Source organism: Apium graveolens, chromosome 10, assembly GCF_009905375.1.
Source record: "Apium graveolens cultivar Ventura chromosome 10, ASM990537v1, whole genome shotgun sequence".
Taxonomy (NCBI): domain Eukaryota; kingdom Viridiplantae; phylum Streptophyta; class Magnoliopsida; order Apiales; family Apiaceae; genus Apium; species Apium graveolens.
Genome location: NC_133656.1, coordinates 114,481,214 through 114,494,138, shown reverse-complemented (window position 1 = coordinate 114,494,138; position 12,925 = coordinate 114,481,214). Strand labels below are relative to the sequence as shown.

At 34.6% G+C, this 12,925-nt stretch overlaps 1 protein-coding gene across 1 annotated transcript; it reads right to left on the bottom strand.

Moving 5' to 3' along the window:
* Nucleotides 1–3,096: 3,096 nt before the first annotated feature.
* On the bottom strand, nt 3,097–4,230 carry LOC141690873 (uncharacterized). The gene is made up of 2 exons (XM_074495629.1): nt 3,514–4,230; nt 3,097–3,393 (listed from the first exon to the last, which is right to left on the bottom strand). The coding sequence occupies exons 1-2, from the start codon at nt 4,228–4,230 to the stop codon at nt 3,097–3,099; spliced, it is 1,014 nt and encodes a 337-aa protein (XP_074351730.1).
* Nucleotides 4,231–12,925: the final 8,695 nt, after the last annotated feature.

Below are 12,925 nucleotides of genomic sequence, written 5' to 3'. Positions count from 1 at the left end.
TAGTTAAACGTTTTATATTTCGCTATGAATTACTCTATACAGCAAAGCTTTAAATTGAGATTAGCGAATAACTAATTGTTCTGGTTATTTCGCCATTGGTTGTTGAGAAAACTCCGGACCATGAGAAATGGGGAGTTATGTGGTTAAGGATGTCATTTGATTCGACTCCTTTGGCGGAAAATTGTTTTTATGGGTTGGATGGTTGCGTAAGAGGCCGTGGCGGCGGTCCAGTGTGAGCTATGTGTTATACAGGATATAACACCTTGCTAGGCCAATATGTGCCTTGGGTACCTTTTGTTTAGTTGGATATACTTCGGCATACCGGTGTTGCTCCGCGGCTGATCACCGGCGGCAACACACCGTCGTTCGAGGATTCCAATCCCAAAACATAATATATTGCAAATGTTGTTTATTATCAAATTTTTATCAGTTTTGATACTGTTCAGTTAGTTTAGTTGGTTTTGTTCATCAGATATACTGTTGTTATTCCAAATCATAAGCTATTCATTACTTGCTGAGCATTTCGTTCGCTCATACTTGTTTCATATCTTGATTCTTTCAGCTAGGCCAGAGCAAGCTTAAGTTCCAGGTCTGACCAGAGGTTTTGTGCTTGTAAATAGTTGGTGTGTTTCCAGGTAGACAGTTTGGGACGCTTAATTAGTCTAGAGGTTTGTAATAAAATTTGAATAATTTGTAAAACTAATTAGACTATGGTCTGTAATAACAGTTGGTTCTTATTAGTGCCTCTTCCATACTATAACCTGTGATCGATCCAGTGTAGGTAAAAGGGGTCGTATTTATTATATTATTCTGCTGTGATTATTTTATTTTGGTTTATTGGCGAGTGACCCCCAAATCTATACCCCGGGTTTGGAGGGCGTCACAAGAAGGGTCTGATATATTGTTGAAAATCAGCGAGGAAGATAACTGTGCATAGCCTGGAGGAATTTTCATATATATTGTTTCATTAAGATCACCATGCAGAAATGCATTGGTGACATCAAGTTAAGAAATGTTCCAATTCTGAGAAGCTGCCACAGCAATGAGAAGTCTCACAGTGGTCATTTTAGCCACTGGAGCAAAGGTTTCGAAATAGTCAAAACCATAAGTTTGAGTAAAGCCCTTTGCTACAAGTCTTGCCTTGTATCTGTCTATTTTACCATTGGGTTGATACTTGATTCTAAACAACCATTTACAGTCAACAATATGTTGATTAGGAGGTTTTGGGACAAGTTTCCATGTGTTATTACTCTCAAGAGCATGAATTTCTAACTTCATAGCAGACATCTAATTAGAATTAGATGATGCTTGTTTAAAAGTAGAAGGAATAGATGAAGCAGCGGTAGCACATAAAAATTTTGTGTAGTTGGGTGAAAATTTGGAATAAGACATATACTGTTGAATAGGATATGTGCAAGAGATGGAATTGCAGAGTGTACCTGACAGAAGACCTGTAGAAGAGCTACAGAGATTGGTAGTTCCAGTAGAGGGCAAACCTGTGTAGTCTTTGTATTTTGATGGAGGATTTTTAACTCTGACAGGTCTGGACAAAGCTATAGGTATGTTGGAGGATATAACAGATGGATTAAGATCAATAGATGGAATATTATCAGGGTGTAATTGGACAGGTATACTATCTGCAGGTGTGTTTTCAAATTCACAAAGGGGAGAATCTGGAAATATATAAGTAGAATCAACAGGTGATGGAAGAGAGGTGATAGGAATATCCTTGAATGGAAAACTATCTTCAACAAAGTAAATGTCTCTAGTAGTATAACACTTTTTACTGTGTAAATCCACAACTCTGTAACCTTTTTTATGAAAAGGATATCCTAAAAAGGCACATTTTAAGGTTTTAGGAGCAAGTTTATCAGTAGAAGAATACAGATTTGAGATGTAACAAAGACAACCAAAAGCTTTAATTTGTGAGTAGTCTGGAATTCTATTGAATAAAACCTCATAAGGAGATTTAAAGTGAAGAACTGAGGATGGTAAAAGGTTAATTAGATGAGTGGCAGTCAAAATGCAATCACCCCAAAAAGATATAGGTAAGTTAGATTGAAAACGAAGTGATCTGGCTACATTTAAGAGATGTTGGTGTTTTCTTTCCACCACCCCGTTTTGTTGGGGTGTGTGAGAGCAACTGGTCTGGTGAATTATGCCTAGAGCATGAAGAGAAGTACTTAATTTTGAATTAACAAATTCAGTTCCATTATCAGATCGTAAGATTTTAATGGTTTTATGAAACTGATTTTGCACAAAAGCAACAAAGTTCAATATAAGAGTAGCAACCTGTGTTTTATCAGCAAAAAGAAACACCCAAGTATAACGAGAGAAATCATCTACTAGAGTTAAAAAATAATTGCATTTCCCATGAGTGCAATGTTTATAGGGACCCCAGACATCACAGTGTACTAGTTCAAAAGTATGAGTAGTACAAGACTCTCTTGAAGGAAACGGTAATCGTGTTTGCTTAGACAGATGACAAACATCACAATTAGATAGTACATGATTTTTAGGAACTGTGATAGAGCTAATATGAGACAAAACATTGTCAGATGAATGACCTAATCTGCAATGCCACTTGACTAAGTCAGCAGATGAAACAACATTGTGCACCTTAAGAGATTGAGTTGCAGGGATATGAAGCTTATATAATCCATCTTCCAAATTACCAATCTCTTGCATCTTCTTCATTACAAGGTCCTGCAAATAACAATGGTTTGCAGAAAAAGAGACAGTGCAAGATTGATTTTCAGTTAGTTTGGGAATAGACAAAAGATTGCACTGAAAAGAAGGTACAACAAGAACATCTTTTAGTAAAATGTTTGAGGTTAAGAGTATATTGCCAATATGACTGACTTTAGCAATTTTACTATTAGGTAAATGTAAATCAGATTCAATAATGATTGGATCAGAAACAAGTTGTAAATGAGATGTTATATGATGTGTAGCTCCAGAATCAAGTATCCAAGTATTATAAGAGTTGGAGAAAGTAACAGGACTTGCAAACATAATAGAATTGGTATGAAATGAACCTGCTACTGCATTGGACTGCAGCCAAGGAGCACAAAAACTCTGAGGCTTCATTTTAGATTACAATATCTGGATCAACTGGTTATATTGAGCCTCAGTCATGAGAGAAGAATCACTTAGAGTTGAATTATGCTCAGAAGTAGATGTCATTTCTGCAGAATTCTGATGAGTAGCATTGTGTGCAACAGCCTTTTTAGAAGCAGTATTCCTTATCTTTGGCTTTGGTTGACCATAGAGTCTGTGCCAATCAGGATACCCGTGCAAAGCAAAACACTTGTCCTTCACATGTCCAGTTAATTTGCAGTAATCACAGATCAAAGAAATATCATTAACCTTGCATTCATCCTTTTGAGTTTGCTAAAATTTTCCTTTATTGTTTGCAGAGTTAAAAGAGGACAATCTGACATTCATGGCTGTATTTTCTGAGATTAGAGGAACCTGACTAGCACTGATTCTTTGATTTTCCTCTTATAAGACCATGGCATAAGCATGACTAAGATCTGGTAATGGATTCATGAGTAAAATCTGACCTCTAGTAACAGTAAATTGCTCATTAAGTCCCATCAAAAATTGACTGAGTTTAATCATTTGCTCATAAATATCTAATTTCACAGACAAACCACAAGCACAAGTATTTCGAGCACAAGTACATCTAGCAATTGGTGACAAAGTGTCTAATTCATCCATTAGACCTCGAAATTGTGTGAAATAAGAAGTGATGGACTTAGTTCCTTGAGTTAAAGCAGATAATTCTTTCCGAAGATGAAACAGGCGAGGAAAATTTGTTTGACAATAACGATTTGCTAAATCGTCCCAAATTTGTTTCGCAGTAGTCATATACACAATACTTTTTTTTATATCGAAAGAAACAGAGTTTAAGATCCAGGAAATTACCAAATCGTTGCTTCTCATCCATAGCGACAGATTTGCGAAATTAGCTGGTGGTTGTACTTGTGTTCCATCAATAAATCCTAGCTTAAGCTTTGCAGATAAGGCAATTTTAACAGATCTGCTCCAATGATGATAGTTTTGATCTGTAAGTAGTTCACTGACAAGTGACAAGCCTGGATGATCAGATGCACTCAAGTAATAGGGATGATTTATATCAATCACAGTTGATGTCGTCATTGTAGGTTGAAAATTAGATGTAGAATCAGATCGATTTGAAGCAGTTATTGCATCATAAGATCGCATACTCTAGAATTCATCAATTGACGAACAAACTAATCAACAAATTGCTGAAATGTGATACAGAAAATGAAGATGAAATCATAAAACGAATGAAATTGATGAAGAATCGATCGATTTAGGCTCTAATACCATGTCAATTTAGTGAAATAAAGATGATAATCTTCATAAGAGTTCTATAACTAACTAGCTTGAAGAAGAAGATAATGAATCTGTATGTCCACATTTAACAGAAATCTATACATACAGACTTGATATTACAATCATGCTGTAAATGAATACACAACACTCTTTATATACTCTAATCAAATTACGCTAATCTCCCGCCTGTGTCACAGAACTTGGACTTATTTCACACTTGTTGGGCCTGCGTTATGGATCCAGTGGGCTTGATATCTATATGATCAACAAGATAAGGTGCACGTTGCCTTAGAAAATTATTCCCTGTGGCGACATACTAGTACTTCTTGCGCTGTCTTTGCCTTAGATTATTTACATAAATCGGAAGGCCGTGGCGACTTCTGAATTCTGTGGCGACCAGAGTAATAGAGTGCTTTTGTTTGTGTCTATGGCGACCTTGAATTGCTTCTAGCATTTAGATAAACTCAACTTGCGACTGTGTTGTTAACATAGTACTCCCTCCGTCCCTAAAAACGTTTCCTCTTTGTGCTGGACACGTTTGTCAATGCACACTTTTGATCGTTAATATCTTTAAATTCGTATTAGTATTAAATATAAAAATTTCACTGTATTAAAGTACTAATAAATACGAATCCAACGAGATCACTCATGACTATGTTTGATATTATAGATTAGACATAAATTAGTAGTCAATCGCTTACCGTGAACAGTAATGAAAGTCAAAAGAGGAAACGTTTATTGGGACGGAGGGAGTATCATTAAACACACGCATGTGGGCCCCTGGTCCCGCTATGTTCAGGTAACAAACAAATAATTATCAAGTCACCTGCTGTTTGTACTCGTCAAACTATGATTTCCGCGTGAAGTGTAAACCGAAGGTGATGGCAGCTATTTTTAGTTCCGCGCGGGAGTTACTGGTTGCAAACAGAGGTGCCAAAAACAATTATTTTTTTTCACTTCTTCAATGCAAGTTACTTCAAATGGCAGCAAATTCATAAGCTCCCAAAGTGAAAAAAATGGCACATAATACCTCCTGTAATTCCGAAGTGAACCAAGTAATTGGCAGCTATTAAATCTGTAAATGTACCCCAAATTAATTTAAATTAAAAACTCTTATTTACTATAATTTAAATGATAAATTAATTTAAATCAAATTTATAAAATAAATTTATTAAAATAAAGTTTATAAAATAAACTTTTTCAAGTTTAAATAATAGACTCATTTAAATTAAATTTATAAAATAAATTTTTAAATCAAATTTATAAAATAAATTTATGTAAATTCAAATTAATAAAATAAATTAATTTAAGCATCCTGATTTGTGTACCAATTGTTAGGTCTCGAATTATCATTAAAACGGGGTTGAATATGATAATCACTAAATTAAAAATTCTTTCGAATCTTTAGCGGATATAGATTTAGTGCTTGGTTAGTGGCTTCATATTCTTGAGAGAAATATTGTTTAGAACAATGAAATGAGGAACACAAGATATTCGGGGAAATATATATTCATATATAAATCATCGAGGGTGTTGTTACACTCCGATAAATAAATTAACCGGCTACAATCTAAGAACAACAAAGTTCCTAACTTCTACAAAGATTTACAAATCAAATCCTATACAATGATCTAGCTTTTGTTTGTACTAGGATTTAATTACCGGGTAACGATTATAATGCCCCTAAGAATATACAAGAATTAAATCGGACATTATAATGTTATTCTGGTGAGAAGTTAAACGGGTATACAAAAAGTTTGAGCTTCTCTGTAAATCTTTGCTGCCATTTCACTACTCTCTTGGGAGAGAAGATGAACAAAATGAATCCCCAAAAAAATGGCTGAGTTCTTCTGCTGCAAATGTGTAGTCTTTATATCCAATAACATTGTGTGGCTAAGAAGAGAAGAGAGCTCTGTGGCGATCAACTATAACTCCTCTAAGGTGATAAGTGAATTTTATATCCACTTGGAATGCTTCATTACAAGCTTAAATTAGTGTTTTGGACTCAAGTTGATGGTATTTTGATGTGTTTTTGTGTTATTGCATTTCAGATATCAGTTATATGAAGAAATGAGATTTTAAAGGAAATATGATAAAAAGTGATCAGATTTGGAAGCCAAGGCCATTGTCAAGTTGTAGAGAATCTCGTTAGCTTCGCGTGGGCAGTTGAATCGCCTAATTCTGACGAGTAGAACTCAAGTTATGGCCAAAACAAGATTCATTAGAAATTTTTTCAGACAGGTGCTGAGCACCCGCCCAGGAGAGCTGAGCGGCCGCCGCCCGCCCAGGAGAGCTGAGCGGCCGCCCAAGGCGCGGCTGGTCGCTGATTTCGCTGAAAAAGCTTCTTTTGAGTGGAATTTGATGATTTTAAGGGTCCAGGTCCACTAGGGGCGTATATATACTTAAAAAAAGGGTTTTCATCATCCGAGAAGATTGGGATACCAAGGAGAAGACCTAGAAGCACAGAACAACTCTGAAAAAGAAGATCTTGTTTTCAATTTGTGATTCTTTGAATTAGTTGTAACTTTGGATGCTCGTTTTCGTTCTTTTTGAACCTATATCTCGTTTATTCATACTTTAATTATTATTCAGTTTATTAAGACCTTGTTTATACCATGCTTTCATTGGAACCCATGGTGACGATGAGTTCAATTATGGGCTAATCGTTATCGTGGGATTCTAGCGGATTTACTTATGGATTTCAATAGTTAATTATTTTGATATATTGGTGTGTGGTGATTGATTGATATCCTAGTATTGGTTGTATTTATTTGTCTTATGTGCGTAGCTAACATATAAGATAGCGTGTTAATCTCTATTGAAGTGACAGTGAATATAGAGGTTTAGAACTTGCCATGCTAGCATAGGTTCATGTATTGTATGCATGATTAGTGGCTAACTCTAACCGTTTTACTTGCCCTATGTAATCAAGATAGATAACTTATGCTTAAACCGTTATATTGTCAAATTCTATAGACATATAAGGTCTCAATATAATTGGTGCCTATTCAGCTTCTATCTCTTTTGTGGATGTCTAGTAGAATGGTACTCGTGCAACGAAAGTTGGCGTTTATCAGTTTCGTGTTATCAGATTAGTGTCATCACCATCACATGCTAAGGTTAAGAACGAAAAGGCTATTGAATGAAGTAGTAATGAAGTTAGGATCCCATGTTTGTCATATATAGTAATTCAACCTCAATTCTCTTAGTTAATGTTATTTAGTATAATCTCTTAGTTTAATAAAAACCCAATTTGTTATTTGTCTTAGTATTGAGCGATAATCATACATTGTTGCATATGTGCATAAATTGAACTTAACCTAAACCAGTCTCTGTGGAACGAATCTGATTTATATCTTATACTACTTGCGAACACCTATACTTGTGTGAATATTAGCGCGTATTTTCGGCCTAACATAAGACGACCAAGGTAATGTTTTGCCTTAGATTATTTGTGTGGTGGCTCCAAGTAAAGCCTTTTACTTGCGACTACACTGGGAGGGGGAACTCTGCTTTAATTTTCTATTGCAAGGTTAATTCACTTGCGACCTTGTACAAGTACAACACTTGTACTTTAATCAAAACATATTTCTGGTTTCTTTTTCAAACAAGCAACCACGTGCCTGATTTCCTTTTATTTTTGTTTTGATTTTCTTTTTGCTTTTTCTTTTTGTTTTCTTTCCTTTCTTTCTTTCCTTTCTTTTTCTTTTCTTTTATTTTCTTTTTCTTTTATTTTCTTTTTCCTTTTTCTATTTTCTTTTTCCTTTTCCTTTTCTTTTTTATTTCTTTTTCTTTTTAAGTTTAAATTGTAACTAAATTAATTTATAAAATTAAATTAAATATAACTTATATAAATAAACTAATTTAGATTTATAAAATAAACTTATTTAAAGTTTATAAGATAAATCATTTTATGTTTATTAAATAAATTATATTAAAGCCCACTAAATAAATTTATTTAATTTACCAATTATACTTTGAGCTTCGCCAGTCCCTTGAGCTGTTTAGTTGTATACCCCGCGCACCTCTTCTCGTACTTTAACAGATAAATGTTCAATCCAAGTACGTTCCTCAACTTAACAATTCTTCTAAAAATAATACTCAGATTCTTTTCAAGAGCTGTTGACGCCTAATGCAACTAGTCTGGTTCACAGTTGACTAACCCGATTCAGGTCTTCATATTATAGCCTTGATTAAATTATTAAGCTAGTAATAACTTTATCGCTTCAGACACTAATTATCAATAAACAACTGTACTTTCACTGGAATCCTTTATGCTACTTTAGACAACGTCTTCATTAACCTATGTCTATACCTTGTCTTCAATTCTTCAAATTCCTGTGCTTCGAACACTTTCTATCTTCAATCAATGCCAATACACTGAAATCTTCTGGTAGCACTTGTATATTGAATCTTCAACATTTCTGAAACCCTGGAAGTCTTTAACCTTTGTTCTTCACTGAGGCATGATCATATTAATGAACTTCTTTCAGTGACGTGTAGACAGACTTCAGGCCTTCTTCTGATCTTCTGATTCTTTGTATTTGCCTTATCTTCATTCTTCCTGATTTCTTGTGTAGACATAGTATTATAAACCTATCTTGTTCTAATGTTGTTATCGTGTGGAGTTATCGCGAAACTGTTCATACAGCTACGCAGTCTGACCAACAGAGAACTCACTCGAGAAGTCTCAAAATGACTTGTCGAGAAGTCAATTAGACTTATCGAGAACTCGGTTCTCTATATACTTTTATTTTTTTAATTATGTCTTGTGCTAATTTCACATATTAAAAATGTAAATTAACAATTAGACAATTTTCTCAGAATTGAAAATTTTCAAGCTAAATTTTGAATTAAAAAAATAAATATACAGAGATTTCTGAAATATTTATAACTCATATTCCAGTTAATTTCCAATTAAATCAAATTATTTTGATTTATTAGAAATTAATCTGCTACAAAACATTAGCTGAGTTCTTGCCTTTTAGGATGAAGAATTTAGAATACCAATTTCACGTAGAAGTCTAGTGAAAGTTGCTTCATCCAAAGATTTAGTAAATATGTTAGCTAACTGTTTTTCAGTTGGAACAAACATGAGATCAATGGTACCATTTGCAGCATGTTCTAAAATAAAATGGTACCTTACGTCAATGTGTTTTGTTCTAGAATGATTAACTGGATTAGTCACAATAGATATAACACTAGTATTGTCACACATAATTAGAATTTTGTGTAACACTAGGCCATAATCCATTAGTTGATTTCTAATACAAAGCACTTGAGCACAACAACTTCCAGCAACTATGTATTCAGCCTCAGCTATGGAAATTGTCACAAGGTATTGTTTATTGCTATACCAGTATACAAGTCTTTCTCTAAGAAACTGATAGTTTCCACTAGTGCTCTTTCTGTCAATACTGCATCCAGCAAAATCTGCAACTGTGTATCCAACAACTTCAAATCATGTTCCATTAGGACATAATCCCCAAGTTTGGAGTCCCCTTTAAGTATCTGAAAATTCTCTTCAAATCCATAAAATGTAATTCTTTTGGATTGACTTGAAATCTTGCACATAGACATGTTACAAATATAATGTCTGGTCTACTAGCAGTCAAATATAGCAAAGATCCAATCATCCCTCTATAACCTAAAATGTCTACACTTTTCCCTTTCTTATCTTAATCCAACTTTGTAGCTATAGACACAGGTGTTGATGCAGGTGAACAATCAACCATACCAAATTTCTTAAATAAATCTTTAACATACATGGTTTGACTGATGAAGATTCCATCACTTCTTTGACTGACTTGAACTCCAAGAAAGTAACTTAAGTCTCCCATCATAATCATTTCATATTCACTCTGCATGAGTTTTGGAATCTTTGACATAACTTTTCATTAGTAGAGCCAAAAATAATATCATCCACATAGATCTGAACTAGGATCATATCACCACCATGTTGCTTGTAGAAGAGAGTCTTATCAATAGTTCCTCTAGTGAATCCATGTTTAAGAAAAAATTCTGACAATATGTCATATTATGCTCTAGGTGCTTGCTTTATTCCATATAGAGCCTTGAGTAGTTTGTACAAAAAGGTTGGAAATTATGGATCTTTAAAGCCAGGTGGCTGCTGAACATAAACTTCTTCTTCCAACTCATCATTAAGGAATGCACTATTTACATCCATTTAATACACCTTAAAATTTGAGTGTGCAGCAAATGCAAGAAAGATCCTTATTGCTTCAAATCTTGAAACTAGAGCAAAAGTTTCATCATAATCAATTCCTTCCTCCTGTGAGTGGCCTTTAGCAACCAACCTTGCTTTATTTCTAGTGACAATTCCATTTTCATCCATTTTGTTCCTGGACACCCACTTTGTTCCAATTACACTTCTGTTCTTTGGTGCAGGAGCCAACTCCCAAACTTTGTTTCTTTCAAACTGATTTAGCTCCTCTTGCATAGCAGATATCCAATCAGGATCAAGTAGAGCTTCCTTAGTTTTTTTAGGCTCAATTTGTGAAAGAAAGCATGCATGTAGACATTCATTAACAGTTGCACTTCTAGTCCTTACTCCAGCATTTGGATTACCAATTATTGTTTCTCTTTTGTGACTCCTATACCATTTTCTGGTGTGAGTTTGTTGACTTCAATTTTCTGTATTTTCTTCATCATTGGCATGACTTGCAAAACTTTCTCCTCTTTCTCCCCCTGAGTTTGTACTATCAAATTCAGGTGTTTGCGATGAGCTTCCATTCTCATGATTCACTTGTTCAGTTAAATCTTCATCTATTCTGTTGACTTTAGCTTTATCTTCAGAATCACTATCAATATTGAGATTTTCAATTTTAAGGGCCTCAACTTCATTTTCATCAAGAAATTCCAAGACTGGACACTTGTCATCATCAAAAGTCACATATGTGCTTTCCATAAATTTATTTTTTTCAAGCACATAGACTTTGTAGGCAGTTCTCTCCAATTAATATCCCAGAAAAATTGCTTCAAAAATCTTAGAGTCAAAATTTTCCCACATATTCAAAGTTATCTTTCAAAAAATAACACTTACTTCCAAGTACATGAAGATGCTTCACAGTAGGCTTCTTTTTAGATAAGATTGAGGATGTGATTTTCCAAGATTTTTGTTAATGAGATATTTGTTTTGAGTATAGCATGCAGTGTTGACAGCTTCTTCCTAAAAACTTGTTGGCAGTTTGGCATCCTGCAACATGGTTCTAGCAGCCTCTACTAGTGTTCTATTCTTTCTCTCAACTACCCCATTTTGCTGAGGTGTTCAAACAGCTGAGAATTCTTGAACAATGCCCTTATTTTTGCAGAATTCTGTTAAAGTTGTATTTTTGAATTCCGTGCCATTGTCACTCCTTAATCTCTTCACACTATTATGATCTTCATCCTGCTTCTCAATCTTCTTGATGTGTAGAGTCTCATCCTTAGAATGCATAAATTATAACCATATATATTTTGAGTAGTCATCCACCATCATAAGTGCATATTTCTTCGTTGAAATTGATAAGTCATTAACTGATCCAAATAAGTCCATGTGAATAAGTTGTAAAGGTGCACTTATGGAATTCACAGTTTTACTCTTGTGACTTGACTTCTTCATTTTTCCTTTTTGACATGCCTCACAAACTTCATTTTGAGCAAACTCTAGATTAAACATGTCTCTCACTAACTCCTTTTCCACCAGGGTGTTGATTGTCTTGTAATTCAGGTGAGAGAGCTATTTATGCCACATATTACTTTACTTTACTGATGCCTTGCTGTAGAAGCAACAAATTTCTTCCTTGTTTGCTGAATATAAATCGGCAGCAAACATGCTTCCCTTTCTTACTCCTTTCAGAGCAACTTCACTAGTCTTTTTGCTGATGATTAAGCATTCTCCTTTGTCAAATGTAATATTGAATCCTCTATCTGTGAATTGACTGGCACTTAGGAGATTCACTTCCAAACCAGCAATCAGTGCTACAATGACAATATCTCCAGAAATTAACTTGCCATATCCCATTGTGAAACCTTTGTCATTGTCTCCAAAAGTCACTAATGGGCCAACCATCTCCTCAAACTGTGATAGCAGGGCCTTATCACCTGTCATATGTCTTGAGCATCCACTGTCTAAGATCCATATGACTTTCTTCATTTTTCCTTGCACACAATGATGATTAACTGTGTCTAGCTACCCAAGCAGTGTTGGGTACTTTCTTCTTGTTAACAAAATTTGCAGAATTAGAATGAGTTGATTCAGAAAGAATCATTTTCATTGATTGATCAAAAATTGAACAAATGTATAAGTTCGCAATAAGGATAGTTCCAAAGAACCATGTGTAAGAATGCATCAGTAATATTCTTTTTATATCAATTCATAATAGGATGCATAGTTATTTGCCTAAAATACTTTCCTATTTTATGGAACCTGAGCTAATGCCACCAAAGATATCCTTCTTTTTACTAGCCTGAATGCCTCTGCTATCCAAATCGAGGGAGAGTCGAGAGAGCTCGAGAGAAAAGAGAGAGAGACAACCGGGTGAGAAAGAATGGAAAAAGG

Excerpts from the sequence above, each read along its gene's own strand:
- LOC141690873 (XM_074495629.1), bottom strand. The coding sequence starts at position 4,230 with ATGCGATCTTATGATGCAATAACTGCTTCAAATCGATCTGATTCTACA. Across the intron at positions 3,394-3,513 it reads TTAGTCATGCTTATGCCATG|CAAACTCAAAAGGATGAATG; the intron begins GTCTTATAAGAG and ends GGAAAATTTTAG.